This window comes from Lissotriton helveticus, chromosome 1_1 (assembly GCF_964261635.1).
Source record: "Lissotriton helveticus chromosome 1_1, aLisHel1.1, whole genome shotgun sequence".
Lineage (NCBI taxonomy): Eukaryota > Metazoa > Chordata > Amphibia > Caudata > Salamandridae > Lissotriton > Lissotriton helveticus.
Window position 1 is genome coordinate 606189844 of NC_136057.1, and position 26467 is coordinate 606216310.

Here is a 26467-nt window from a genome sequence, read left to right on the forward strand (position 1 = left end):
ATATATAAAACCCACCAGACCTATATTCTTTTCTCACAGCACAGCTTATAGTATACCCGAAGAGGACCCAAATAACTAATCCATAAATGCATACATTTATTTTATTCATTGAATAACATAACTATTAAGAATTATAAACCGAATTGGTACAGAATCATTAAACAACGTCCTATACAATTAATAAAAACGCTTATTAATCATCAAGCGACAAAGTCATCTATATATATATTTCCTGTTGAATTTGAAAAAAAATACTAATTTTCAATTATCTCACTTTGCCTTTATCGGTTACCACATCAAATTTACAATACCCAAACCAACACTCTCTTTTCTTTAAAAATCATAGTGACAACCGTAAATTGCATAAGTGTGATTGACCCCCCCCCCCCCCTTTGTTTCTGTTGACAAAGAACTTAAGCACTTCATTCAAATATTTTCTAAATGTACAACAACATGAAACACCAATTTGAGCACTTGCTTTGGAAGGGAGAAGGGGTCTGCACTCTCAAAGTGTCACCCTTTAGAAGTCCCTTCCCCCTATATCTCCACCATAGATTTATTGCAGAAAAATCTGAAAAAGCTCTAGTGTTTCACCTCTTCTACCATGATTATGGACTGGATATCAACTTCCTGGGATAGCCTCAGCAATACACCAATATCTGTCTATCGGGTATACCTTCTAGCAACATCTCTTTCACAATTCATATAAACTGGATGTTTTTCAGATTTGTGTGTCAGTGATCCCAATTCACATCCCTACTATGTAAACCTAAGCTCTACATTATACTTCAAGAAAACTGAAAAGTAACTGGCATGCCTTATAAATGTATACACATAAAATATATACATATTTAATGCCAGCAGCATTGAACTAATGTAAATGTAAATGTAAATGTAGTATACTTGTAAAGCGCACAGCTGCCCCAGCAACGGGGCGTCCCGGCGCTGTATAACTCTGGAGAACCCGTCCTGGCTTTCCCTGTGGGATGGTCCCTGCTGGGAGTCCCCAAGGTGGAGCCAGGCATCCCCGGAATTGGTGGGGCCGTTGTGGAGATTAGGCAAGCTAATGCCCAGAGTTGCCGAGTGGAACCCCTGATTAGAGTAAGCACCGAAGCGAGAATTATCAAGCCCGCTGACCAAGGTCCACGACCCTGCCGCGTCGGGAATTGAACCCTGGTCCCGGGCTGACTTCTGCTCTCAGGCCTGCTGCCTCTAACCAGTGAGCCACACTACTCCACTAACATGGCATTATTCATGAAAGTATAATGTTTAAGTGTAATGCACAGATTCAACCTAGAATTTATTCAATCCCATGTCTGAAAGCTTAATTTCCGAAGAGACTTACATTGTCACCTTCACTCCTGAGTTTCCAAAACGGCTGAATGTAAAACCAGGAACCTTCGTTCCCTGCAGCATCCAAGGACACTCGCATAGCATTTTTCTCAAGAAGAGCTGGCAATCTCTTGTTCACTGTGAGGTATTTGTTGCTTTTAATGTGAAGTAACTGTAATAAAAAACATTGATGATCATTTGTATTCTAGAATTGACATTTGTTGCAATTCTTATTGCGATAGACTTTAACAAGCATTCAAATATTGGCCCATGTCTGAGGTAATAAGCTGACAGGCTAAGGTGGGTGAGTAGCGAAATACCTGCACACATGCTACCATAGAACTCTAGTAAAAGGTATCCATTACTAAGGCAAACCAAAGTCTCCTAAAATGATTTGTGTCTCCCCCATATGTAGCCTGAGCCACGCTCATAACTTACCTTAACTCAGCTACTTTGGTGAAAGAATCCAGGTTTTAACTATCTCAATGTATGTCAATGGGATAAAATCTATGCATTTAGTGCATATTTGCTATAGAACACACACGACCTCATCAAAGGCCCTAAATTCAGGGGGTAATATTGCAGGTTTCCCCCATGCTGAGCAGCTCACTCAGAATACTGACTTTTTTCCTGACAAATTTAAGCAGGTTGTTTTTGTAATTAATTACTGCCGAGTAAGAATGATATTAGCACACCGGTTGTAATCCCAATTCAGATACAAACCCTGAGTTTGCAAAAATATGGATCACTGCAGCCTCAGAATAAAGGCAAAAGTAATTTAGAACGAGAATTTGATTTTTTTAAAAAGCTCATCACTTTTTTACACTGAATGTCAAACCTATGATCTCCAAGGAATTGAACAATTTGTGTGGCAAGAACAGAGGAAGAAAGTTCAGTAAAGGGAAGGAAAAGAGGTAGGTGAACCCAAAGTTTAAACCAAGAGGGGTGGAATTCACTGTTCTCTAAATTTCATAAGCAAGATGAGTCACTTTTCCTCAATGAATTTCTTGAACCAATGGGGCTTGACACGTCACAAAGGCCCGAAGCAATACCAGAGTCTGTAGTGCTGGCGGGGCAGAGCTTCAGATACAGAAAGCTGATACCGAAAAGGCTAGGGAGGGTGCCTGACAAGTTATAAATAAAAGGTCCAAGTCTTAGAAGGCATTTTCTCCTAATATTTTGGAGCCCCTGGAAACTTACAGTTAGTCCACTGTGAAGGGGGTGGAGGTGTGGCTGAATAAGGTCCAACAATGTCAAAAATATATCCATAACATATCTGGGGTTGCTTGTGCTCCCATACAGAGTAGGCAGGACATAGCATTTCAGGATGCATTGCGTCTTTTGGGACAAGCCTAAAACTGATTTGCATATGGTTGATACTTGGAAAATTCCATAGGGCTGGAATTTGTTCCAAAGTAATTACCAGCAGCTGGCATTAGTTCAAGTATTCAATCTCTCACTTTGTGTTATTAGTTTTGCGTGACGTGCAGGCCACTTTGACTCTGATTCCAGCTATAAAGAGCCTGGGCAGGCTCATATCTTTTCGGATACGAGTGATGCAGTTGTATCATTTCATAGCAGAGGTAGAATAGGCTACTGCATGGGGGAAGCTTCCAAAAGAACGAGCTGTTGCGTTGGTGAAGCCAAGATTGTGTTTTGATATTAATGTGCATTATTAAGCTATAAGGGGGATGAAACCTTAATCTTTTGAGGTGGTGTAGTTGAGGGACTCCTATCAATTCTAGAGATTTTGCAAGAGCAGCATGATCATTCTGGGATATTATCAGATAGGATTTCAGCCTGATTTAGTATATATGGAAATGTAATTCTATAGGAAGTAGTTAAATAGAAAATACTTTGTTGCAATGAGGAGCTTTTTATCCTTGCAAGGCATGGAGGGAACGTGAAGTACCTCAATCTAAAACACCCCACAGGACTGAGAAGGAAAAATGTTCATCGTGATGGACTCTGCTGTCTCGACAGTAATGCTTTGAGAATGTGTGGACTGACACGTAGCAGCTTGCCAAATGTATACAGCAAGCACTCTGCATGCCAATGGAGTGTCAGCAGCATTGGCTCTAATGGAATGGGTCTGCAATCCTTCCGGGGTTGCTTCTTTGCCAAAACGTAGCAGATTTTAATCCAGAGCATGATCCCACAAGAAGACCTCTTTTGCACCGCATTGCCTTTTTTGCTCCAGCAAACCCAATGAAGAGCTGATCGTCCACACAATTTTCTCTAGTATAGCCTATATGAAAACTAAGAGTGATTATAAAATCCAACCAATGGAGTCTCTCCTCCCTTTTAGAGGAGGGGAGGTGGAGCACAGAACTTTTAATCAATCAATCAATCTGCATTTGTAGAGCGCGGCTAATCACCCATGAGAGTATTCAGGAGCTGGGTTCCTGATGCGATCAGTCAAAGAGCCAGACTTCAGAGCCTTTCCGAATTGTGTAGGAGAGGATGCTGTTTGGAGGTGGAAGGGAAGGTCGTTCCAGGCATTGACAGCAAGGTAGGAGAAGGAGCGTCTTCCAATGTGGCTTTGACAGATGGGGGGGTGTGGGCGAGGGAAGCAGAGTGTAGGAGTCTGACGGGTTGGTAGTAGTTCAGGCTGTGGTTGATTTATGCTGGTTGCTGGTCATGGAGGGCCATGTAGGCTTGTAGCAGCATCTTGAATATGGCATTTTTTCTGGACGGGAAGCCAATGGAGGTTTCTGAAGTGGGGGGTGATGTGGGTCCTTTGTGGAGGTTGAGGATGAGTCAGGCAACTGAGTTCTGTATCGTCTGCAGTCTCTTCAGTAGTTGATTAGTGACTCCTGCACAGAGCGTGTTGCTGTAGTCAAGTCAGCTGGTGATCAGAGCTTTGATGGCAGTTTTCTTGGTATCGACTGGGAGCCATCTGAAGACCTTTCAGCGCATGCAAAGGATGTGGAAGCAAGCAGAAGCTACTGCGTTGATCAGGCGTTTCATGGTGAGTTTTCTCTCCAGGATGATGACATGGTTGCGGGCGTGGTCTGTCAGTGAAGCATAAGTTTGGAAGGCCATCAGGTGTCGTTCTATGGGGAGTCTTGTCCGTGTTGAGTTTCAAGCAGTTGGTCTTCACCCATTCAATGACGATCATCAAGCAGTCGTGTGAAGTGGTCCTCTGGTGGTGGAGTCATCTGAGAGGATGAGTTTGGTATCGTCTGTGAAGGAAATGATATTGAGGCCATAGGTTCTGAATAGGTCAGCTATGGATGTCATGTAGGTGTTGAACAGGGTGGGGCTGAGTGATGAACCTTGAGGAACAACGAAGAGGATGCTCTTGGATTCTGACGTGAAGGGAGGCAGGCGGACTCTCTGGGTTCTTCCTGTGAGGAAGGATGCCATCCATTCAAGGGAGTTTCCCTGGATCCCCATGTGGCGGAGTCTATTGATAAGGGTGTGGTGGGATATGGTGTTTAACGCTGCTGACAGGTTGAGGAGGATCAGGCCCACTGTGTCTCCCAGGTTGAGGAGGGTTCATATGTCCTCAGTGGCAGTGACCAGGGATGTCTCGGTGCTGTGGTTGGCGCTGAAGCTGGTCTGGGAGGTCTCCAACAGGTTGTTCTCCATATGTTCAGTGAGTTGTCAGTTGATCGTCTTCGTGAAGTTTTCTGGGGGGGGAGGGGTGCAGAGAGATGGAGCAATAGTTTTTGAGATTGCTGGGATCAGTGGAGAGTTTCTTGAACAGGGGTCTGACCTATGTATGTTTCCACTGATTGTGTAAGGTGGCTGTGGTTTTGGAGGCGTTGAGAATGGAGGCAAGTTTGCAGCTGATTTCCTTGCTCCCAAGGCTGAAGAAGTGGGCAGGACAGAAGTCCATGAGTGCTCCAGAGTGGATGAAGTTCATGACGACCTTGGTGGTTAGTTGTTCTTATGAGATAAGCGGATGGTTGAGGGTGGTGTCGGTTGGTTTGAGGAGGCTGTGGCGGTCCTCACGACAACTGTTACTGTAGATGGTGGATATCTTAATGTGGAAGTAGTCTGCAAGGGTGTTGCAGAGATCCTGGGATGGAGGGATCATGTTCTTGGTGGCTGATGAGCAAAAGAACTCTGACTATGTTGAAGAGTTCCTTGCTGTGGCAGGAGCTGGCTTCAAAGCGGTCTGCCAGGGCGCTTTTTTGTGTTTCTAGGCACTGATGGGGTTTGTTGAGGGCTGATTTAAAGTTGGCTTGGTCTATGGGATCTTTGCTGGCGCACCATTGTCTCTATAGATGTTTGCTGGTGTGTTTCGTGGTCAGAAGTTCTGGTGTGTACCAGCTGGCTTGTTTGGTGTATCTACTGGTCTTGGAGGGTCTGTTAGGGGCCACTTTACACATTTGGGTATCGAGGTGGAGAGGTTCTCTACGGCCTGATTGAGGCTGGTTGCTGGGTCTGGCTGGGTGGTGTTGAAGGTGTCCATCTGATGGGTCTCTGTCACTTTGTTCCAGTTGCAGTGGAAGGAGCATTGGGTCTTGGTGGAGGTGTATGGTGCTTCTGCGTTGGTAAAGCAGACAAATGTGTGGTCGGTGACATGGCTTTACTTGACTTTGTCACTGGCAGTGAAGATTTGGTCAAGCCTGTGTCCAGCGCTGTGTGCAGGGTCAGTGACCAGTTGGATGAGGCCGATATTGCTCATGCTTTCAGGGAGATTGGCGATGTTCATGTCTTCAGGGTTGTCAAAGTGGAAGTTGAGGTCCCTGAGGAACATGTAGTTTTTACATGCGATGGAGAGTGGGCGATGAATTCGGTAATGGCTTTGCAGAATCCGGGACATATGCCTGGGGTCTGTATGCGTGGGTGCTTCTAATGGTTGTTCTATGGTCGTTTTCGAGTTGAAAGTTGAGGTGCTCCACGATTGGTATAGTGTCATCTTCAGTGGTGGTGCAATGGATGGTTTCTCTGTGGATGATGGCGATGCCGCCTCTTTGTTATTTGGTTCGGTTTCGGTGTATCATCTTCTAGCCAGCGATCGTTGTGGTGGCGAAGTCTGGGTTGGCGGAGGGGTTGAGCCATGTCTCAGAGATGAAGACAACATTGGGGGGGGGGGGGGGGGGGGGGGGGGAGGGTGGTGATGGTGTCCCAGATTTCGGTGGCGTGTTTGCAGAGTGAAGAGGCGTTGAGCAGGAGTATTAGAGTTGTTCCATGGTGGTCGCAATCGGAGAGGTGGGTGTGGTGAGGGGGTTCCGTGAGGGTGGGTGGTGTTGAGTTACAGGTAAAGAGGTAGTGGCGGCAGTTGAAAGATCCTCAGTTGATCGAGGAGATGCGAAGCAGAAGTTGTTAAAGCAGCGTTTGAGGTCCAGGGCTTTGGGAGGGTACTGTTTGTCCAACGAGAAAAGGAGTCACTACTTCTGGAAGAAATGAGACTCAGGTGCATAGAACTGGTTTGCCTAGGGAAAATTCAGTGTAGGGTGGGTTGACACATAGGGCTTGTAGCTTGCTCACCTGCCATGCTGATGTTATGGCGATGAGAAAAACCGTCTTGAGGATGAGAAGCTGCAGTGGACAGATGTGTGGCTGTTTAAAGGGAGTACATATTAGGAATGTGAGGACCAATATGTGGTTCTACTGAGGCATAATGAAATGAGAGGGTGAAAAATATGCTACAAACCTTTAAGAAATGCATCACAATAGGTGATTTAAGCAAAATGTACTTATCCGGCACCCTGCAGGAAAGCCAAAAGACCCAACAAGTATCCTTTAACTGGGCTCAAGGTAAGCCCTTCCTGGGCTACGGACACCACAAATAGCAACACTTCAAAAAGTGTGGCTTGTAGTGAGTGAATCTCCCTATAGAGTACCAAGCTACAGACTCGCAATAGAGTATACCAATTTTGTGGCATTACGCCTTGCTGCCAGAATAACACGAACAACCTTGGGTTGAAGGTCAAATGCAATCAACTGCCACTTCTCAATCTCCAAGCATAGAGGTGGGATTTGTTCAGGTTTCGGTGTATAACCATGCCCTTTTGCTGCAACAGAAGATACTGCCGAAATGTTATTCTGATTGGAGGACAGATGTTTAGATCCCAGGAGTTCAGGATGCCATACTTTCCTGACCAGTCTGGTGCCACTAAGATGATTTGGACTGGTCGTTCGAGTTTTTTCTGAAATCTGGGCAGGAGAGGTAGTGATGGAAAGGCATACAAAAGTTTCGAATTCCACTCTAGGCAGAATGCATCTGTGAGAGAAAGCCCTAACTGGGAATTCCAAAGTATATAAAAAGAGATGGGTGATGAATGGAATGCTTGCATTAATCTCAGCCACTGGTAATTACTCAGGGCTGCATCCCAGTCCATCATTATTTTTCCGACCCTTGAAACCACAAAGCGCAAAACATTGCATGTTCTTGGTGGTTAAGAAGAGATCTAACCCATGTTCTCAGCATTTGCAGAACAGACCTTGAACCACCTCTGGGTGTAGCAGCCAATCACAATGTACTAGGCTTAGGTGGCTGAGTTCATCCACCCTGGCATTCAAAGCTCTCAGCAGGTGACCTGCCATCAGAAAGATCCCACGGTGTTCCAGCCACTTCCAGAGATGTAGCGTTTCCTGGCACAAAGTTCATGACCTCACCATGTACTGCTTGTTGCAGTACCATATGACGGTGGTGTTGTCCATTAGCACATGAAAAGCCTCACTTTGATGGATGTTCCTGCCAAGGGTCGGAACCTGCTCCGAAGGGGAACAGCTTCAGGAGCATAACTGGGAGGCTCATTGATGTCCTCGAGCCTTCTCTGGCGTTCAAGAGTATCAGGAAGGGGCCGAATCCTGCTAGGACTTCTTATGCTGCTTCTTTATCTTACCCAAAGAAATCACCCGCCACGATGATCTGCCGCAGGAACAACTTCAGGAACAAGGAGTTATGTTCCCGTCGAACTTCAACCTGTCATGGCATGGGGGGCTGCAATATTTTGTGACACAGAGCTTTGCTTCATGATCCGGTGTGGCATTCGAATGTATCAAGACTGCAGGTCTTGGCGTTATCGTCCGACCTCAAGTACCAAAGGCAAACTTGATGGGGATCTCTCAGAAATTTGTTTGCAACAGTCCAGACAAAGTTTAAACTCTATAGTTTCCCTTGCACAATGGTATTTTAAAAGAAAATTGGTTAGAAAGTAGTCTTTTAAAGAGACGAGGGGTATCTCCGGATCTATGTTCGGTGGCACCGAATGAAAGAACGTGATATTAACGGGAGGTGCTTATAAGCGGCTTCATTTGTCACTTCGAGAGAGGAATGACATTGGTGCAGTGCCGCATGATGCCATCTACCAGCATGCAGGGGTACTGTCAAAGATTGACCAGATTCAGCCTGACACCTGGAGAATATTCAAAAGGTGAGGAGTCAGTGGTAAGAAGTATCTATCAGAAACAGAGTTACTTGCTAAATGTTTCCAATTGCAAAGTATACATTAACTAATGCAGTATAAATGATGTTATGGACATATCTTTGTGCTAAGTTGTGTTAACAGTGTGAATAGTTTGGGATTGTCTACAAGGCCAAGGCCCAAGAAGTAAATGCCTTCGCTAACTGGATTATACAGAGAAATTAATTACACCCTTTTTAAAATATTTTGTCATTTGTCATCGAATTTGAACTTATCATTTGTTGAGCATGACTAATAACATATCGCAAATTTTACAGTTGCAGGATTCCAACATACAGATGTAAGTATATGAACTTAAGCTGTTTTTAAGTCGGCTTCCTCAGTATGCATACAGAAGAGTTCTTATAAGCAACCTGCTTGGCAGTGTTTAATTTGAGCCAGTAGTTTCCGGTGCTCGGCACCGGCACTTAATTCTGAACACCAGCACTAATGACAGTCCACCACATGGTGGCGAAGTCTGTATAAGTTTAAGAGGAGCACAAGAACAGTACTTCAATACACATTAAAAACTCATAATACCTGCCGCTCACGACCTTCTAAGAGCGTTGGGTGGCCTGGAATAGACTGAATTATCACAGTTGTAGCGGTGGTACTTTTATTGTTTCTTCCTTCAAATTAGGCACTCCGACTGGGTGGTTAATGTACAGTATGTCACCCAGGGGCAAGCAGTTTATTTATGCATAGCTTAAGGGTTAGGCTGGCCACATACAAATACACAGTACAAGGATTATTTTTTTTTTTTTTTTTTTAAATGTATGATTATTCTTTCCCATGGTTGGCATAGCTGTTAAAGACGCATTGTGTAAACTACTCGTCAGATACCTCAATTTGAAATTGCAAACATGTGTTTTAAAGAGATCCTTATATCCAATCTGTTTTGTCTTGGGTGCGTGTTTCTAATCTAATTAATCAATACAGTGAGGTGTGATTGGAGTTTCTAATACGGGTGCTTAGCTGGGCCAGGGCACAGAGCACTTCATGTCCTCAGAGAGATTACAGTGAAGTCCAGTTGACCTGTTTCAACTAAGGCTTCCGATCTATTTTGGTGTGAAAGGACTCGTGACTAAGCGAAAACGGGTGGGAGGGAAAGCTTTTTATTACTGGAGGCGATTAAGTAGAAACCATAACAATGAATCAAAAAGAAAATGCATTGCAGTTGAGACCGGGGGCGTCATGCATTATCTAAATCCCCTTCCCCCCACTGTGCCATTTAGAAGCTTGAGCGGGGGCTGCGTGCTCTTTTTTTTTTTTTTTTTACTTTATTTTTTCAAGTTTGCAATGTACAAAAAAGACCCCCCCCCCAAAGGCATCGTTAAAAACATTTGTATACAGATCGACGGTGCTCAACATTTATAAAGATGTTTATGGCTCTTTTGATTTTTTCCATTGGCCGTGGTCTCCAAACAGACGGTCATAAATCCTACTGTATGACAATAGTACGATGGAGTTGTGGGGTGGTGAACAAATGAAACTAAGGGGTGCATGAAAGGAAAGAAGGAAGGAGGGGATGGCTTAAGAGACGGGTTGATGGATGGATGGATGGATGGGTGGTCGTTGGGATGGATGGATGGATGGGTGGGTGGGTGGGTTAGTGGGTGGTGGGTGGGTTGGATGGATAGGTGGTCAGTGGGTTGGATGAATGGATGGTCGGTGGGATATGTGGAGGGATGGATGCATGGAGGGATGGACAGACGGACGGATGGGTGGTCAGATGGATTGGTGGTCGGATGGATTGGTGGTCGGATGGATGGGTGGATGGTCAGATGGATGGGTGATAATTGGGATGGATGGGGAGAGGGAAATTGGGTGAATGGATGGATGACAGTGGCATAGCAAGTGTGTCTTGGGCTCCAGGGCAAGAAAGAAACATACACTCCCAGACCAGTAGTGTGGTAGAAAAATACAGCAATAATGAGGGATCATTGATCCCTTCAGACCTCTGTGTCCCAGTGCAACTGCACCTGCTGCACCACTGCTAGCCTCTCTCCTGGGAGAAGAGTGAATACATGGAGAGATGTGGGGACAGGGAGAAAGATGGATGGAAATTAGGATGACGAGATGCGTGGATGGATTGATTGAAAGGAGGATGGACAGAACAATGGATTGATGGAGAGATAAAAATGGCAGATGGTGAAAAAATGGAAAAGAAGAATAAGAATAAATGATGGAGAGATGGATGCAAGGATGGATGGAGAAAAGGAAGGATGAAAAGGAAGACAGATGGCCAATTTCAATGAAACGGAGATGTGAACCTGCCATTTGGCCATATTGTTTCCAAATGTCTCCAGAGTTCCCTTGGGGAAGCACCCAAATGAATACCAGGCTAAGTCGAATCAGTCGCTTACTCACTACCATTCGGGATATGGTAAAAAGTTGTGCATATTACATTTTTATGGCTACTCCTCGGTGATAACGATCTACGTTCAATCACATGGCCATAAAAACCTGCAATAAAATGCATGTATCCTACAAGCATGAGCAGGGCCCACTTTACAGCATGCCTTGTGTGTCAGAGGGACCTGGCAATTGGGGCATTCTATGTTAATGGAGATGCTACTCTGTGTCAATATGTCACCAACTCTTCGTTATACTAGTAATATACACACACAATATCACATATACAATTTAATATAGCACATCCCTGCCAACTAGGGGCCATATGTATGAACACATTTTCCCATATACACAGAATGGGTTAAACCCTTTGATACATCTGGCCCTAGATGATTTATCTTTGTGGCCGGCTGTTTTCGTAAACACTGTGTCAACTGTTTCTAGTAAATCTTTCTTTTCTGAGTCTTATGTCTCTACAAAGTGACAAATAATTTCCAGACATGTGCGCGTTTGCCAGTTACAACTCATTTAAAGGGGCAGGGCCATCAGCACACAGTCAGCTGCCATATTCTGTAGCGTTTATGCTACTCACCGGTCTGGACTGATTGTTGGCCCTGAGAGCCAGTTTAAGGCCAGACATCTCAAGGGTGATGGAGGGGAAGCGGTAGCTTTAACATGACCAGGACCTAAAACTTGGGTACCCACCCCCCCTCCTCTCCCCAAGAAAGCAATCACTCCGCCTTCCCCCATTCTTCTTCTGCAGGATAAAGTTGGTGGCCGTCATTTAGTATTACTCTTCAGGGCCTCATTGCTTTCTGCTAGAACCTATGTCGAGTCACTGCAGGCTTTACCGGTCAATTTGCATTGGGGGCCTTCTGTCCAAATTGAGCCCTGTCTGAGCCCATGGACAGATCAGAGTCAAAGGACTATCCTGCCAGCTGCAGCATTAGTGGCAAGAGAGGCTTGAGCAGGGTACGTAAACCTTTCCACAAGCACTCACCTATGAGGAATGAGTTTTGTCGTCTTTCGGCTGGTGTAGCCTGCATACCAAGGATGGGAGAAGGCTGGGGCAGCTAACTCGGATGTCAATATGTGTGATTCTGACTGTCCAGAGCCCATGAGTACTGGAGTTGAGAAGTGGCAGTCCTCTAGCGCCTCCATTACAATGAAGGATAAGAAAAGATCACCATATTTTTTTTGGGGGGTGCGGGGGAATCATCTGAGATGACCCATGCTCCGGAATCGAAATCTTCAGATCCAACAGACATCACATGATAATGTTGGATCACATGATAATGTTGAGGCACTGATAATGTTGTGCTTGCGAAAATATGAATTCAGAACACGTTTGAAATTAAAGTCACGACTCAGGAGCCTGTGATGCATAACATTAAAGAGTGCTTTCCAAAAAATGAGGTCGAGCTGGTAGCACTTAAATGTCGAGTCACTGAAGTCTCTAAGAAAGGCAGAAGCTCTGAGACCTGCACTGTGGTGTTCAATGTCAACAGACAGAATAAAGTGGAACATCTTAAAAAATCCAGGGGTGGCCTCAAGAATCAGCTACCAGGGCCTCAGCATTACTCCTTACAGTAAAACTGTTGATGGGACTTTGTTTTTCAGAGCGAAATCGAGGAATTTGGTGGAACTAAAAGAGCACAATTTGTAGTTGGGCGTGTCATTGGGCATGTGACTAAAACGCCATGAATACTGGAGGGGGGACTAGGTAACCCAGACCAGAGTTTGTGTCACAATCAGCCTCAGGCAAGAGAAACCATACATCTGAAGGTAGGATTGTTCAGGTTTTCCCGAAGCCGAGATAGGTCAGATTGTGGCGGAAACACAAACTACAGATGACTAAACGGGATTTGAACTCTTGGCTGCATTCCTGGTTTTTCTTGCTAAGCTGCATATTCAACATGAGGGGAAACCATTTCTTCATCAACCCTGAGGGCGCACGGGGATTGCTTCAAAGGAGAAGAACTGATAGTGGCAAGACTGTCACTGACCCCTGACTCGAGATGTTTCATGGTCCACTGGTGTTTCTCTAGGCAGCTGAGCACGCTGGAATGTCCTTCTTCTATGTAGTGGAGGAATCTATGGAGCAATCTTTGTTGTATAATTGACATTGTAAAATTAACGTAAACTAATGATAGTTGTTAATTATCTCAGATTTTATTGGATGAGTACTGTCCCCCCTCCTCCCTTGCTACCCTGAAGGAATCTGGAATCTATTCCTGGGCTATATTGTGCTTCTACAAGTATTTCTGTATACCCAAGTAACACGATAATCCAAGAAAGTTCTGGTGCTTGATTGCAATGCTTTATTAAAGATTTTAAAAAACAATCCAATTTAAAAACCTTTAAACTAATATGCTTAGGTTGAACAGACATAAAAGTCACCCACTATGAACTATTTCGACTTAGTTTTGTTAAGGTGTACAATGGCACCCTTACTGCACACTATTGAATTCTGTTTAATGCTACCTGGTGATCTGAACATCGATTTTGCTTGGGCAGCACCCATAGCTTGTGTTACAGTTGCAGGACTCAGAATTATTCTTTTCAGCTGTATAAGAGAACAACAAAGGCACTCGTTTCCAAGCGGTCTTGGATAGAGTTGTTTACTTTTCTTGCATCCCACACTGTCCTTGGGTAATATAATAATTTCAGATTTGTAAAGTACAACTTATCGACCCTAAGGGTATGAAGGTGCTGGAGGCCGTCGGGGATACATGAGCTATTGCCCAGAGTCACATGATGCTGAGCTGTGCTGCCGCTCTGCACGCTCTGCTACACCTCTGCCACCAAAACACATGCTGAGGACAGTATATTTTGTGCTCTGCTTTCCAAAAACCTATTCCTGCATGCATGGACCTTCTGTACTTGAGACACATTGGTGGCAATGCCAGTTAAAGTATTATGGTATGTCGACAAGGAAATGTTTGGGCTGCTTGGGGAGTTCCTGGAACTTGATGGCATCCTGCGCGTCTACTCGTTTGACGAGGTTTAATGAATGAGCAGTGTTCTAGGGCATCATGATCACTTGCCATCAATGGTGACTGCGAAGCCTATGTGGATTTATTTTTCTGATGTTGTACCACTGAATGAAATCAATTTCCAATACAAGAGGCACAATACTTACATAAGTGAGCACATGTGTAAGCACATAAGTCTCATGCTGATGTTCTAGAGTTTTGGTAGCTCATGTATGTTGATTGCTTTGATGTCATTCAGAATTAGCTCCATTGTCATCTGTGTGGCTTTGTGTGTAAATAAGGGCATGATGAACATGTAATGTGTATCTGTCCCAGCTCATTCTCAGGTGTCTTGCACACATTGAATATTGCAGCCAATAAACTCCTTGCATCCATACCTCTAGTGGGCACAAAATACTAGCAAAAATGTTCGTCAATGCTATAATCAAACACCTTTTCTGGTCATTAGTCTGGGCATTAGTCTGGGCATGTTTATGCACCACTATACTTGTTGCCCCCTTGACACTGCTTCCTGGTGCAGCGGGGTCAGCACAATTTGTGATCTTCTCTCCAGTCTACATTGTTATACTGAAAGACTGTCTGATGTTGCCAACATGGTACTGACATGCAGACTGTCAGTTATTCTCAACCATGGAACTTGCTTTAATTTATTTAAACGTATGCGTTCCTTTACCTATGAGATATGCTTGCACGGTTTAAGTGAGTAACCGTTGCAAACCTTCCACCAACACATAACTATGCAACCAATACATCAACAATGCCTTTTTCGACATGCAAGCAGCCCACCTCTGATAACCCTATTAGGGCTTTCATTGTACCTCCAATAACATTCTATTCTTTCCACTAAAACCACACACCATTGTTATATTCTCACCACAAATGGTCATACCTAGAGTGTGCACATTAGACAGTACCCCCTCATCATTATTAAGGAAACACAGCGCCAGAAGTCATGTCACATAAACTGCATTTTTCTGTCTATAACAACCACCAAAAGACAGCAACCAAGGTTGTGAGGCGTATACAAAAACCACTGTGCCCCGACCGAGCAATAGAGCTCCCCATAGAAAGAAAAATGTTAAGTCCTTCAGGACACCCACTCATTCCCTACATTAAACAAGCATTTACAATGCAATGGTCTCGGCATTATTAAAGGTAGAGCTATTGGCATTGCGCATGACTTTTTTTTTTTAAATCATAACTAAATGGCATTGTCATTTAAATTGCCAATATCTTAATCGTTAAACAAATAGCATTGTCATTTACATTGCCAATAGCTTAATCGTTAAATAAATGGCATTGTCATTTACAATGCCAATAGCTTAATCGCTTGCAAATGCATGACCTATTGCATTTACACCCACAGAGCCACACACACAAAGCCACCCACACACACATACAGAGCCACCCACACAGAGCCACCCACACAGTCATTCACATAGAGCCACCTACAAAAAAAGCTATCCACACAGAGCCACACACAAAGAGCTACACACACAACCACACACAGAGCCACACACACACACAGAGCCACACACACACACAGAGCCACACACACACATACAGAGCCACACACACAGAGCCACACACACAGAGCCACTCACACAGAGCCACTCACACAGAGCCACTCACACAGAGCCACACACAGAGCCACCCACACACACACACAGAGCCACCCACACACACACACAGAGACACACACACACACACACACACACACAGAGCCACCCACACACACACACAGAGCCACCCACACATAGAGTCTCACCTATAACTGCGTCTGCTTCTTGGAAAGCGGGGAAGAGGTGACCCTTTGATACCGACTCCAGCAGTTGGTGTCCGTAAAGGGCATATCCCACATTCATTTCCATGCACTCACACTTCTAACTGCTCCTAAATGTCTGTGGAGGGCATGCCTGGTGGAGGGATGTAGAGGGAAAATGTTGCCTTCCTGGTGGCATTGGCCCCTTTCTGAAATGGATTCCTAGTGGTTCCCAGACACTTAACAGCTGCTGACCTATTCACATGTCTACAGTCTGCAAATATGCGCTCCCTCCTTGCTGAGACAGAAACTGCAACATTTGGGGACAGACACTGTTGCTGAGGGACTGGTGCCAGCGTAGGGAGACAGGCAGACTCTTACTGGTGTAAGGACGGACATGGTGTTGGGGCAGACCTCAGTGGTGAGGATGGGCACTGGTGGTGCGAGACATACACAAGTGTAGGTGGCGACGGATGTATGGGGGACATGTATGAGGATAGACACTGGTATGAGGGACAGATACTGGGGGAGGGGTGGACACTAAGCGACAGACACTGGTGAAGTGGAACAGACACTGGCGACAGGAGCCAGACACAAGTGTAGGTGGCGACGGATGTATGGGGAGGGACATGTATGGAGATAGTATTGGTATGAGGGACAGATACTGGTGTTAGGGCAGATATTGGGGGAGGGGTAGACACTAAGCAGCAGACACTGGTGAAGGGGAACAGACACAAACAGACACTTGTGTAGGTGACGACAGATGTACAGGGAGGGATATGTATGGGGATAGAGACTGGTATGAGGGAAAGATAACTGGTGTTAGGGCAGATATTGGGGAGGGGTGGACACTACGCGACAGACACTAGTGAAGGGGAACAGACACTTGTGAAGGGGAACAGACACTGGTGAAGGGGAACAGACACTGGTGAAGGGGAACTGACACTGGTGAAGGGGAACTGACACTGGTGAAGGGGAACTGACACTGGTGAAGGGGAACTGACACTGGTGAAGGGGAACTGACACTGGTGAAGGGGAACTGACACTGGTGAAGGGGAACTGACACTGGTGAAGGGGAACTGACACTGGTGAAGGGGAACTGACACTGGTTGAAAGGGAACTGACACTGGTTGAAAGGGAACTGACACTGGTTGAAAGGGAACTGACACTGGTTGAAGGGGAACTGACAGTGGTTGAAGGGGAACTGACAGTGGTTAAAGGGAGCAGACAGTGGTTAACGGGAGCAGACAGTGGTTAAAGGGAGCAGACAGTGGTTAAAGGGAGCAGACAGTGGTTAAAGGGAGCAGACAGTGGTTAAAGGGAGAAGACAGTGGTTAAAGGGAGAAGACAGTTGTTAACCGCATGCGTGCGGCGGCTATTTTTGCGCTGCGCGGCTTTTTTCAAAAAGCTGCGTTACATGACGAGCTGAGCTCGTCATGAGCGTGCGAGCGGCACAACTCATGACGAGCTCAGCTCGTCATGAGCGCGGAAGGGGTTAAAGGGAGCAGACACTGGTTAAAGGGAGCAGACAGTGGTTAAAGGGAGCAGACAGTGGTGAAGGGGAACAGACGCTGGTGAAGGGGAACGGACGCTGGTGAAGGGGAACGGACGCTGGTGAAGGGGAACAGACGCTGGTGAAGGGGAACAGACGCTGGTGAAGGGGAACAGACGCTGGTGAAGGGGAACAGACGCTGGTGAAGGGGAACAGACGCTGGTGAAGGGGAACAGATGCTGGTGAAGGGGAACAGACGCTGGTGAAGGGGAACAGACGCTGGTGAAGGGGAACAGACGCTGGTGAAGGGGAACAGACGCTGGTGAAGGGGAACAGACGCTGGTGAAGGGGAACAGACACTGCTGCAGAGGGACTGGTACTAGTGTATGGGAACAGGCAGACACCTGTGTGAGGACAGACACTGGTGTTGGGGCAGACATTAGCGGTGAGGGTGGACACTGGTGGCGGGAGACAGAAATGAGTGTAGGTGGCAACAGATGTACGGGGAGGGACATGCATAGGGATAGACACTGGTATGAGGGACAGATATTGGGGGAGGGGTGGACACTAAGCAACAAACGTTGGTGAGGGGGAACAGACTGGTGAATGGGGTCCTGTACTGTTTAAGAAAGAGATGAGCTGTGGGACAGGTGTGGGAGCGAGTGAGATAAGGGAGATGAAACAGGCGACAGGGCTCCCCGGCATACTGAGGGGGTGGGAGACCGTGAGGAGGCAACAGAGTGAGACATGAAGAGGGGAGGGTGCGTGGGAGAGAGAAGGGAAAGGAGATTGAAGAGAAAAGAGGGAAGGCCAGGAAAGAGTGGAAAGAAGAGTGAGCGGAGAAAGCATGAGCGAGAGAAAGAGACACAGATAAAGGAAGCATGAATCAGGGGATTAGCGCGAGTGCGCAGAGTAATGAGACACGGAGAAGGGATTTGTGCGAGCTCTGAGTGGGATCAGCGTGAATAATGGGGGGCAGCGGGAGACGGGAGGGGGCGGAGACAGGCGACAGGGCCCGTCCTGCAAAAACATTCCATTCTGGATGCAGTGACTGTCCCCAAACCCTATATTCAAGCCAGGTCGGGAGAAGGGGGGCTTCTTACCTTCATGTACACACGCACAAAGCGGGAGGGTGTCTATGGCCACCCGACCGCGGTCTCCCCCAGACCGTGCCAGCGACGGGACCAGCTCCGGTGAGATCCACGCAGAAAGGCTGGTAGGGCCGGACCAGAATCAGCCAAATGACAGGCTCACCTCTGAAAGGCTGGTATGGCTGGACCAGAATCCATCACTTGTCAGACGCATCTCTGAAAGGCTGGTAGAGAGGGAGCAAAATCAGTCGCATATGAGGCTCACATCTAAAAGGCCGGTTGGGCTGGACCAGAATCAGTCTTATGTCAGACTCATCTGTGAAAGGCTGGGAGGGTTGGAGAATAATTGGTCACGTGACGAGTACCTGCCGCCCATAGGGCGGTGGTAGAACTATTCACCTGTCAGGCTTGCTTGTGAATGATCATGAAGGATTTGCTAACGTTATGTTAGTCCTGACTGGCAGGCTGGTAAGGGCTGGAGCAGAATTCTGTGGCAGAATACGTGTTGTAACGCTTGGCTCCGAAAGGCACGAAGGGCTGGGACAGAATCAGTCAAGATACTGCGCTCGCCTCGGAGCGCTCTGATAGACACGTTTGGGTCCAACGTGTGTGGGGCAGGCTTGACTCTGAATGCAGTAGGGCTGGGGTAGAGTGAGGCACATAGTTGCCATGCCCCTGAGCTATCAGGATATCTCCTGAATTACCTACAAGACACTCCACCTCTTTGAGGGTGGTGGGGTGGGGGCAGTTGTGGTCTCCCAAGTGTTGCTCCTGAGCAGAGCCATGGTGTGTCAGAGGCAGGCAGGGGTGCATTGTGCTGAGACAAGCGGTGCCAGAGGCACGAGACACGGGCCTAGGTATCAATAGTGCAGCAAGAGCAGTTGCACCAAGGTCGAGTGGTCTGAGAGGCACACAGCACTCCAGTTTCTCCTGTTTTTACAAAGTAGTCTGCGGAGAGGTGCTCATTTTTCGTGCTTGCACTGGGGCCCACGGCACCTTTGTTGAGTCTCGAGGTGAGACCCTCTGGCAAATGAGATGGCGACGAAGGGGGCCTGTGTTGATGCAGGAGATGCTGTCTCCTGTGAGTCCGCTGCGTGCTTAGGAAGCAGTGGGCAAATTTCATCGCAGAGGTGAAAAGTCACCAAAAGTAACAAAGTAGCATTCAGCGCTGCACTATTCCATGGTGCAATAGTGTATGCGCGGCGCTATGCAGCCTCAAAGTGCACCCGAAAACAAGAAGAGTGCTATCCGCTCTCGCCCTTTCACGCAACGGAACAGAACACCTCGGTTGCTGCGGTGAGTTAAATAACAGTACATTTTCCCCGAGGTGTCTTGAAACGAGATGCGCTCTGCGTGGGGGATGGAAAGGCCTCGGAGCTCCTACATTGAGGGGGCTCCTGTCCCCCTTGTCATAAGCCAGCAGGGTCAAATATTCACTGATCACTGGGTACAGTACAAATTCCTGTAATCCTGATGTTAGGTTTCCAATTATCAATCCCAGGACATAAAAGTAATGCCCAAATAGTAATGTCCACAAAGAAAAGGTCTTTAATCGTTGAGTACTTCTTTTATTCTTTCTTTTATTCTTGTATTGTCGTCAAACGATATCAATAATTCTGATTCACAGTCCATAAATCCAATTCACAACCAACACGTGTTTCGTCTGGCTAATTAATTCAGCCAATGACTTCATTGGCGGAATTAATTAGCCAGAGTGATCAGTGAATATTTGATTATGACATGATTGATATGGTTAATTAATATTTTTGTTGTTCTTATATTACGAGTATTTTATGAATATACGCTTGGCGAATGAGGAGCATAGATACTTAGGAGCGCAGGTGGGATCCCCCATTTTGAAGAATTTGTTCACACATTTGTGTGACTCGAGGGTAGTCTGGTAACCACCCTCTTCCTACCTAGCTGCACCAATTACTTACATTTTTAGTGTAATTTTCCTGAAGATAGATTGAGCGCCCTTTACCTGCTTGGTTACCAGTTTTCCCGCTTTCTGTGATCTGATTCTTGTTTCATTTCATCATATTCTACTTTTCCAGGATATAAACTGATTTAGATTTAGATTTGAAATGGGGACACTCCTTTGCTGTAAACGGACTCGGAAGACGGCGTTTCTGTTCTCTTCAGGACCCTCCACCCACAACTCGCGGTACCCGCTGCGCGGGTCCCGCTTCGCTGCTCACCTGCCTGACTCGCCGGTGGATTTCACGCCCAGCTGCTCTTGTGGGGCTCTGTGAGACGGTGAGGCGGCAGGGCTGCGAGCGCGACCCGGGACTCGCTTTCCCAGGAGTCCCGGTGTCTCTGGCCGTGTCACCTGGCCCCGCTCTCCCTGACCGCCCCGCCCCCAGCAGCCCCAGGTGAAAAGGTGGGAAGGATCTCTCGCCAGTGGGACACTCCTTTGCTGTAAACGGACTCGGAAGACGGCGTTTCTGTTCTCTTCAGGACCCTCCACCTACAACTCGCGGTACCCGCTGCGCGGGTCCCGCTTCGCTGCTCACCTGCCTGACTCGCCGGTGGATTTCACGCCCAGCTGCTCTTGTGGGGCTCTGTGAGACGGTGAGGCGGCAGGGCTGCGAGCGCGACCCGGGACTCGCTTTCCCAGGAGTCCCGGTGTCTCTGGCCGTGTCACCTGGCCCCGCTCTCCCTGACCGCCCCGCCCTATAGGTATCGGACTATAAACTTGGAAGCTACTCGCTGCGCGGGAGCGCGCGGGAGCGCCCGGGGCTAAGCCCGGGCAAAGGGCGGGCCCTCTGTGGCCCTCCGTGGCCTGCAGTGCCTGGCCTGGGCGCACCTTCATTAGTCCCTTGTACTATTGGTTCGTATTGATTGCTACAATTGCCTTCTTGATTGAAACTAGTGGGGTCATTTTTCCTTTGAGCAGTTTATTTATTTGCTCCCCTTGTCCTTATAGTTATCTTTGGACCACTTGTTGTGATATTTTATTATAGTTTGTTTCCTTTTTTAACCTTCCAGAGATGTCTACTCGTAAAACTAGGAGCCAGAGAGCTGGAAACGATAAAACTAAAAAAGTAATTGGCACCCTAGATAATTTTATTTCCCGCACACATTCTCTGATAGATGAGGGCATTTCTATCATGGAAAGGAGAGTATCTTTGGATCTTGCCCACGCAAAAAGATCTTCATTGGGCAACATTGCATTGGTGCATTCCCCGCCGCCAAGTTTGATAAACCCTGTTGTTACTTCAGTTGGGAATTCCATTAATGATTCTACTCCCGCCACCAGTCAACCACTAATTTCTACTAATGCCCCTGTTACGAGCACACTACCCTCTAATACCCCTCATGTTCCCGTGATAGTTAATCATGATGTCACTGACCCCTCCATTACGGCTGGGTCAGATATCATTACGTTAACTCCAACTGATGTGATTCCAATAAATCCCCCCATGGACAATCTCGCCATTACCTCGCAAGGGGCTATGGGTTCCAACCCCGGGGGGGACAATATAGCTGTGGCGATAGCAAATGATGTGACTCTCCAGGCACTCACTGTGCAAACTGAGTCTGACCCCTTAGATTCCACCCTACATTTGCTAACTTTAGGGGTTCCGGATGACACAATTCCTGATAGCAGTCTGGCCAGTCTTATGGATGAGAGCGGAAGCAATGATTCACTAACTAATTCAGGAGACGGGCTTGACTCCTTAATGGAATCTATGTCTAGTCTGCTAAAATCTTTGCTTTCACCCCTGGAGAATAGGCTTTCCAACATAGAACATCAATTGGCTACTATTCTCGCGTTACAAGACCCTAGGCTGACTACCCCTGGCCCCTCTACTTCAGTGGTTTCACCGCCTGTTATTAACACTGGGATTAATGTCACAAATCCACCTACGGGGAGTGATCCAGCACCCGTAATTACCCTCCTAGCTCCTTCCCTGACAGCAACCAAAACAGTGAATAAAACCAAACCCTCCACTTCTACAGGTCCAAGTGCAGTAAATAGAAAGGCAGCTACCAAAAGGACCCCTGATAACCCAGCCCCAACTATTCCACAGTCCCAGTCTAGAAAAACCACATTGCGGCGCAACATCAATTTACCGCCTGATGCTTGTCCGTATGTAGTTGTTCTGACAGGGATTCCTGAGCTGCCAATATCCACTTCCGAGCCCTTCTGGGCGATTAAAAATAAAATATGCCACTGGCTTGACAAAAACTACCCTCCACCACCCGGCCTAAACAAGAACATACTTATGGTTGAACGGGCTCCTTGGGTAGGTGGGAAGAAAAAAAGTATAAAGGGAGATTGTATTGTCATCACGTTTGAGGACCCACGACTTGTAGAATTTATATGTTCAACTCCTCCCTGTGATAGTAAGTCAGTGGTAGTAGCCAAACCCCTGTCCTTTTTTTATATGCAGGAGGGCCATGAGGATGCTAGATGGAGTTGGATGAGGCCAACTAGGAAAGGCTTGGGTAGAGGTGGTACACACCAGAATCCACAACAATGGGGAATGCCTGCAGAGGAAGGATGGAACTTAGTCCATAGGAGGAGGGGGCACCAGTGGAAGGGGGATTCACATTCCAATGGAGAAGGGTGGGGCCCACAGCTTAATTACCCCTTATTTTCCTGTTACAACCGATTTGGTGGGTTGGAAGAAGTGGACTGACCATCACCCCAGTGCACTGAAGATGGCGGGGGTGGTGGGGTTCTTTCCACTGTAGATAGTGGTTCTATCGTTTCTATTATGGAAGAAGTACCGGACCAGTGTAGCACTATTCCAGAGCCCTTGTTAGGGGAAGTTGACACTCAGGCCGCCATGGATTCACCTATGTTGTCCCCTTCCCTTGTTAAAATCTTATCCTGGAACATAGCCGGCCTAAAGAAAAATCTGCCTGACCCGGAATGGAACAACTTTGTAGATGATTTCCATATTTGCATGTTCCAAGAAACCTGGTGTATAGAGCCACAATACAAACAGGGCTATTCTACGTTTTTTGTCCCTGCAACACAGCTTGGGAGGGGGCGCCCATCGGGAGGATTACTTATTTGGATTAGGATAGATTTGAATTGTAAAATCACTGTGAATTATGTCCCCTGTAATGATATTCTACATATAACTGTTAAAAGGCAGACTGCCAGGAAGGCTTTTGAACTTTTTTGTATTTATGCCAGGGGGCTCCCAGGGGGCCAATTGTCTCCAACACTGGAGTTGCTAGACAACACGCTTTCTGCCCTCCCTTCTAAATCTTCAGTATTAGTGGGAGGCGATTTTAATTGTACATTCGAGCCTCTCGATGAGGATGAATTTTTGGGCTGCTATAAAAAGCCAGGAAACCAGTTAATTCCATCCTTATCTCTGGACCCAATTCAGAAATGGTCGGCGCGATCCATACAGTTGAATGCTCTGGTGTCTGCACATGATCTATGCGCCCTAAATGGCCGCACCACATCCGATCGTATGGGCGCTATGACCTTCAATCGAGTAGGTTCCCCGTCACGGATTGACTACATCCTTTTGGATGTAGGGTCATGGGTTAACCTGGTTGATATGGAGGTCAGACAGAGGATTGATAGCGACCATAATCCCCTCTGCATGGGTATGTTCTGGGGAGACAACAGTGGTGAGGAGGTTCACAATGGGCTGATTACCAAAGATCTAGTCCCCTCTAACTGTAATCGCAGGATTAAATGGGACGTGGTTAGGTGTAATGAGGGGACACTTGAGAACATTAGGGTTCTAGTTTTGGATGCCTCATCTGCCTTGGCCCCAGTGAATCAAATTGCACTTCAGCTTCAGGGGTCGGTGCTGGCAACTAAGTACAAAGACTTAATAGGGGAGATCAGCATGTTCTTCTCGAAAAAAACAAAGGGTTGTCAATTGTCTAAATGCACGGAACAAAAGGGGAACCCCTGGTATACTGCCTCCTGTAGAGAGAAAAGGAAAGCAATTTTACTAGCTATTAAAAATAAGGATGCCCCAGCTGCTAGATTAGCTAGAAATGAGTACCGCATTAGTATTATGAAAGCCAAAAAAGATTGGGAAGAGGAACACTGGCAGGCTCTAAAGGAAGCGGCCCATGGAAAAAATGTCACTACATTTTGGAAACTGATCAACGTTATGGATAGACGAGGCGCTGAGCCCATACCAAACCATATTACTGAGTCCCAGTGGTATTCCCACTTCTCAAATTTATATGGCGTGGGCTCTCTAGAAGCTGTGCCAGTATCCCCTACACTAGGTACTGATTGTATGGTCCACGGGAACGATGGCTCTACCGATGTACTGTTTTCGCCCCGTGAGGTACAAGAGGCAATCCTTAAAATTAAACCGGGTAAGGCACCGGGCCCGGATGGAATACCGGGTGATTTATTGATGTCTAACCCACCGGTTTGGGCTGATTTTATTGTAAATGTTTTGAACCTTATTCATTTAGGCCATCAGGTACCGGACTCATGGAAGGGTGCTGAAGTTGTTACCGTTTTTAAAAAGGGTGAGAGAGAGGACCCTGCCAACTACAGACCAATTAGTCTAATTGACGTTATTCAAAAAGTAGTTGGCAGGGTAATTGTAAATAGGATTGAGGGTTGGCTTATGGAAGGAAACATCCTGTCCCACTTTCAGGCCGGATTCAGAAACAATGTTGGGGCCATTGACCAAGTCTTCAGATTCTGTGCTGTTTTCTGGAAAACAGTGTCATTAGCCAGAGGGAGCCTCTACCTGGCTTTTATTGACCTTAAAACGGCTTTTGATGTAATACCCCGTGTTAAACTTTGGAATGTCCTATTGGATATGGGTTTCCCATCTTACCTGTTAAATCTTATCATCAAACTCCATGAGGGTACATATGCAAAGATACGCTGGGGGGTCCAGGGGCAACTCACTAAGAGTATACCTGTCAATAGAGGGGTGCGGCAGGGGTGTGTGATGGCCCCTACTTTATTTTCCCTCTTTATAAATGGGGTTGTGAAGCATCTGCAAGATACACCGGCCGATGCCCCCATTATGGCGGGGGAGAAAACACCATCCCTCCTCTTTGCCGACGACACCCTCCTCTTATCAAAAACCCCCATGGGTCTTCAAACTCTTCTTGATCAGTTTAGTGTTTTTTGTCAGGAACGGGGACTCACAATAAACACGACCAAAACTAAACTAATGGTCATGACCGCTAAGAGGAAATATAGGAATATCCACGTTACCCTGAATGGGTCTCCTCTAGAGGTGGTTGATGAGTTTGACTATCTTGGTGTTAGGATTAATAACCACTTGAAATGGGAACCCCATATATGTAAAATGATTTTAAATCTTAAAAGGGTCTCCGGCACTATTTTAAGAAACCAACGCCTCTCTATAAGTAGGCCAGTTGCCCCTGCATTATCAGTTTACGAGGGGAAAGCAATTGCCTCAGCTGTTTATGGCTCGGAACTGTGGGGCAATGAGAATACCAATGACCTTGTCCGATCAGAGAACAAGTTTATGAGGGACTTGGTGTCGCTCCCATCCTCTACCCCACTTAAACCTTTATTTTTAGACCTAGGAAGAAAGTCTATTCGGGATATCCTCCAACTCCGTCCCCTCTTATATTGGGTTCGCTTGAGGAGGACTCCCGAATTAGCTAATTATGCCCTTGTGTTAGATGAAATATTAAAATTAAACACCTCAGGCAAAATTAGATGGCTAAATGCATTAAAAAAGCTTGTAGCAAGTGTGGGTTTAAGCGACGCTTGGGTATCCCAATCACCTCCACCAAAACAAGTGGTGAAAAAATTATATTGGGATTGGATAGAGAACAAGGCGCTACAGAACCCAAACTGGGGTCATTTGACTGAGACTTTTTTGACCCATAAATGCACCCTAAAATTGGAATTGTTTTTGGACTTCATTCAGGTTCCTCGGGAAAGGACTTTATACCTTAAACTTAGACATGGAACACTGCCCCTCAAAACTTTTACATCTAGATGGAACAATAGGAGGGAAGAGGATAAAATGTGTCCAGGGTGTACAAACCCCGAGGAATCATTGGGCCACTTTTTCTTTGCCTGTAAGGCATATATCTTACCCAGGAAGAAATGGTTAAAACCAGTTCTAAAG

At 46.4% G+C, this 26467-nt stretch overlaps 1 protein-coding gene across 3 annotated transcripts in view; it reads right to left on the reverse strand.

Moving 5' to 3' along the window:
- ITPR2 (inositol 1,4,5-trisphosphate receptor type 2) overlaps window positions 1–26467 on the reverse strand; it is a 1735249-nt gene that overhangs the window by 1278468 nt on the left and 430314 nt on the right. For all 3 annotated transcript variants that reach the window (XM_078674117.1, XM_078674116.1, XM_078674118.1), the window contains exon 5: window positions 1346–1504. In XM_078674117.1, the coding sequence (XP_078530243.1) occupies window positions 1346–1504 (159 nt within the window). The remainder of the gene's footprint in view (window positions 1–1345; window positions 1505–26467) is intronic.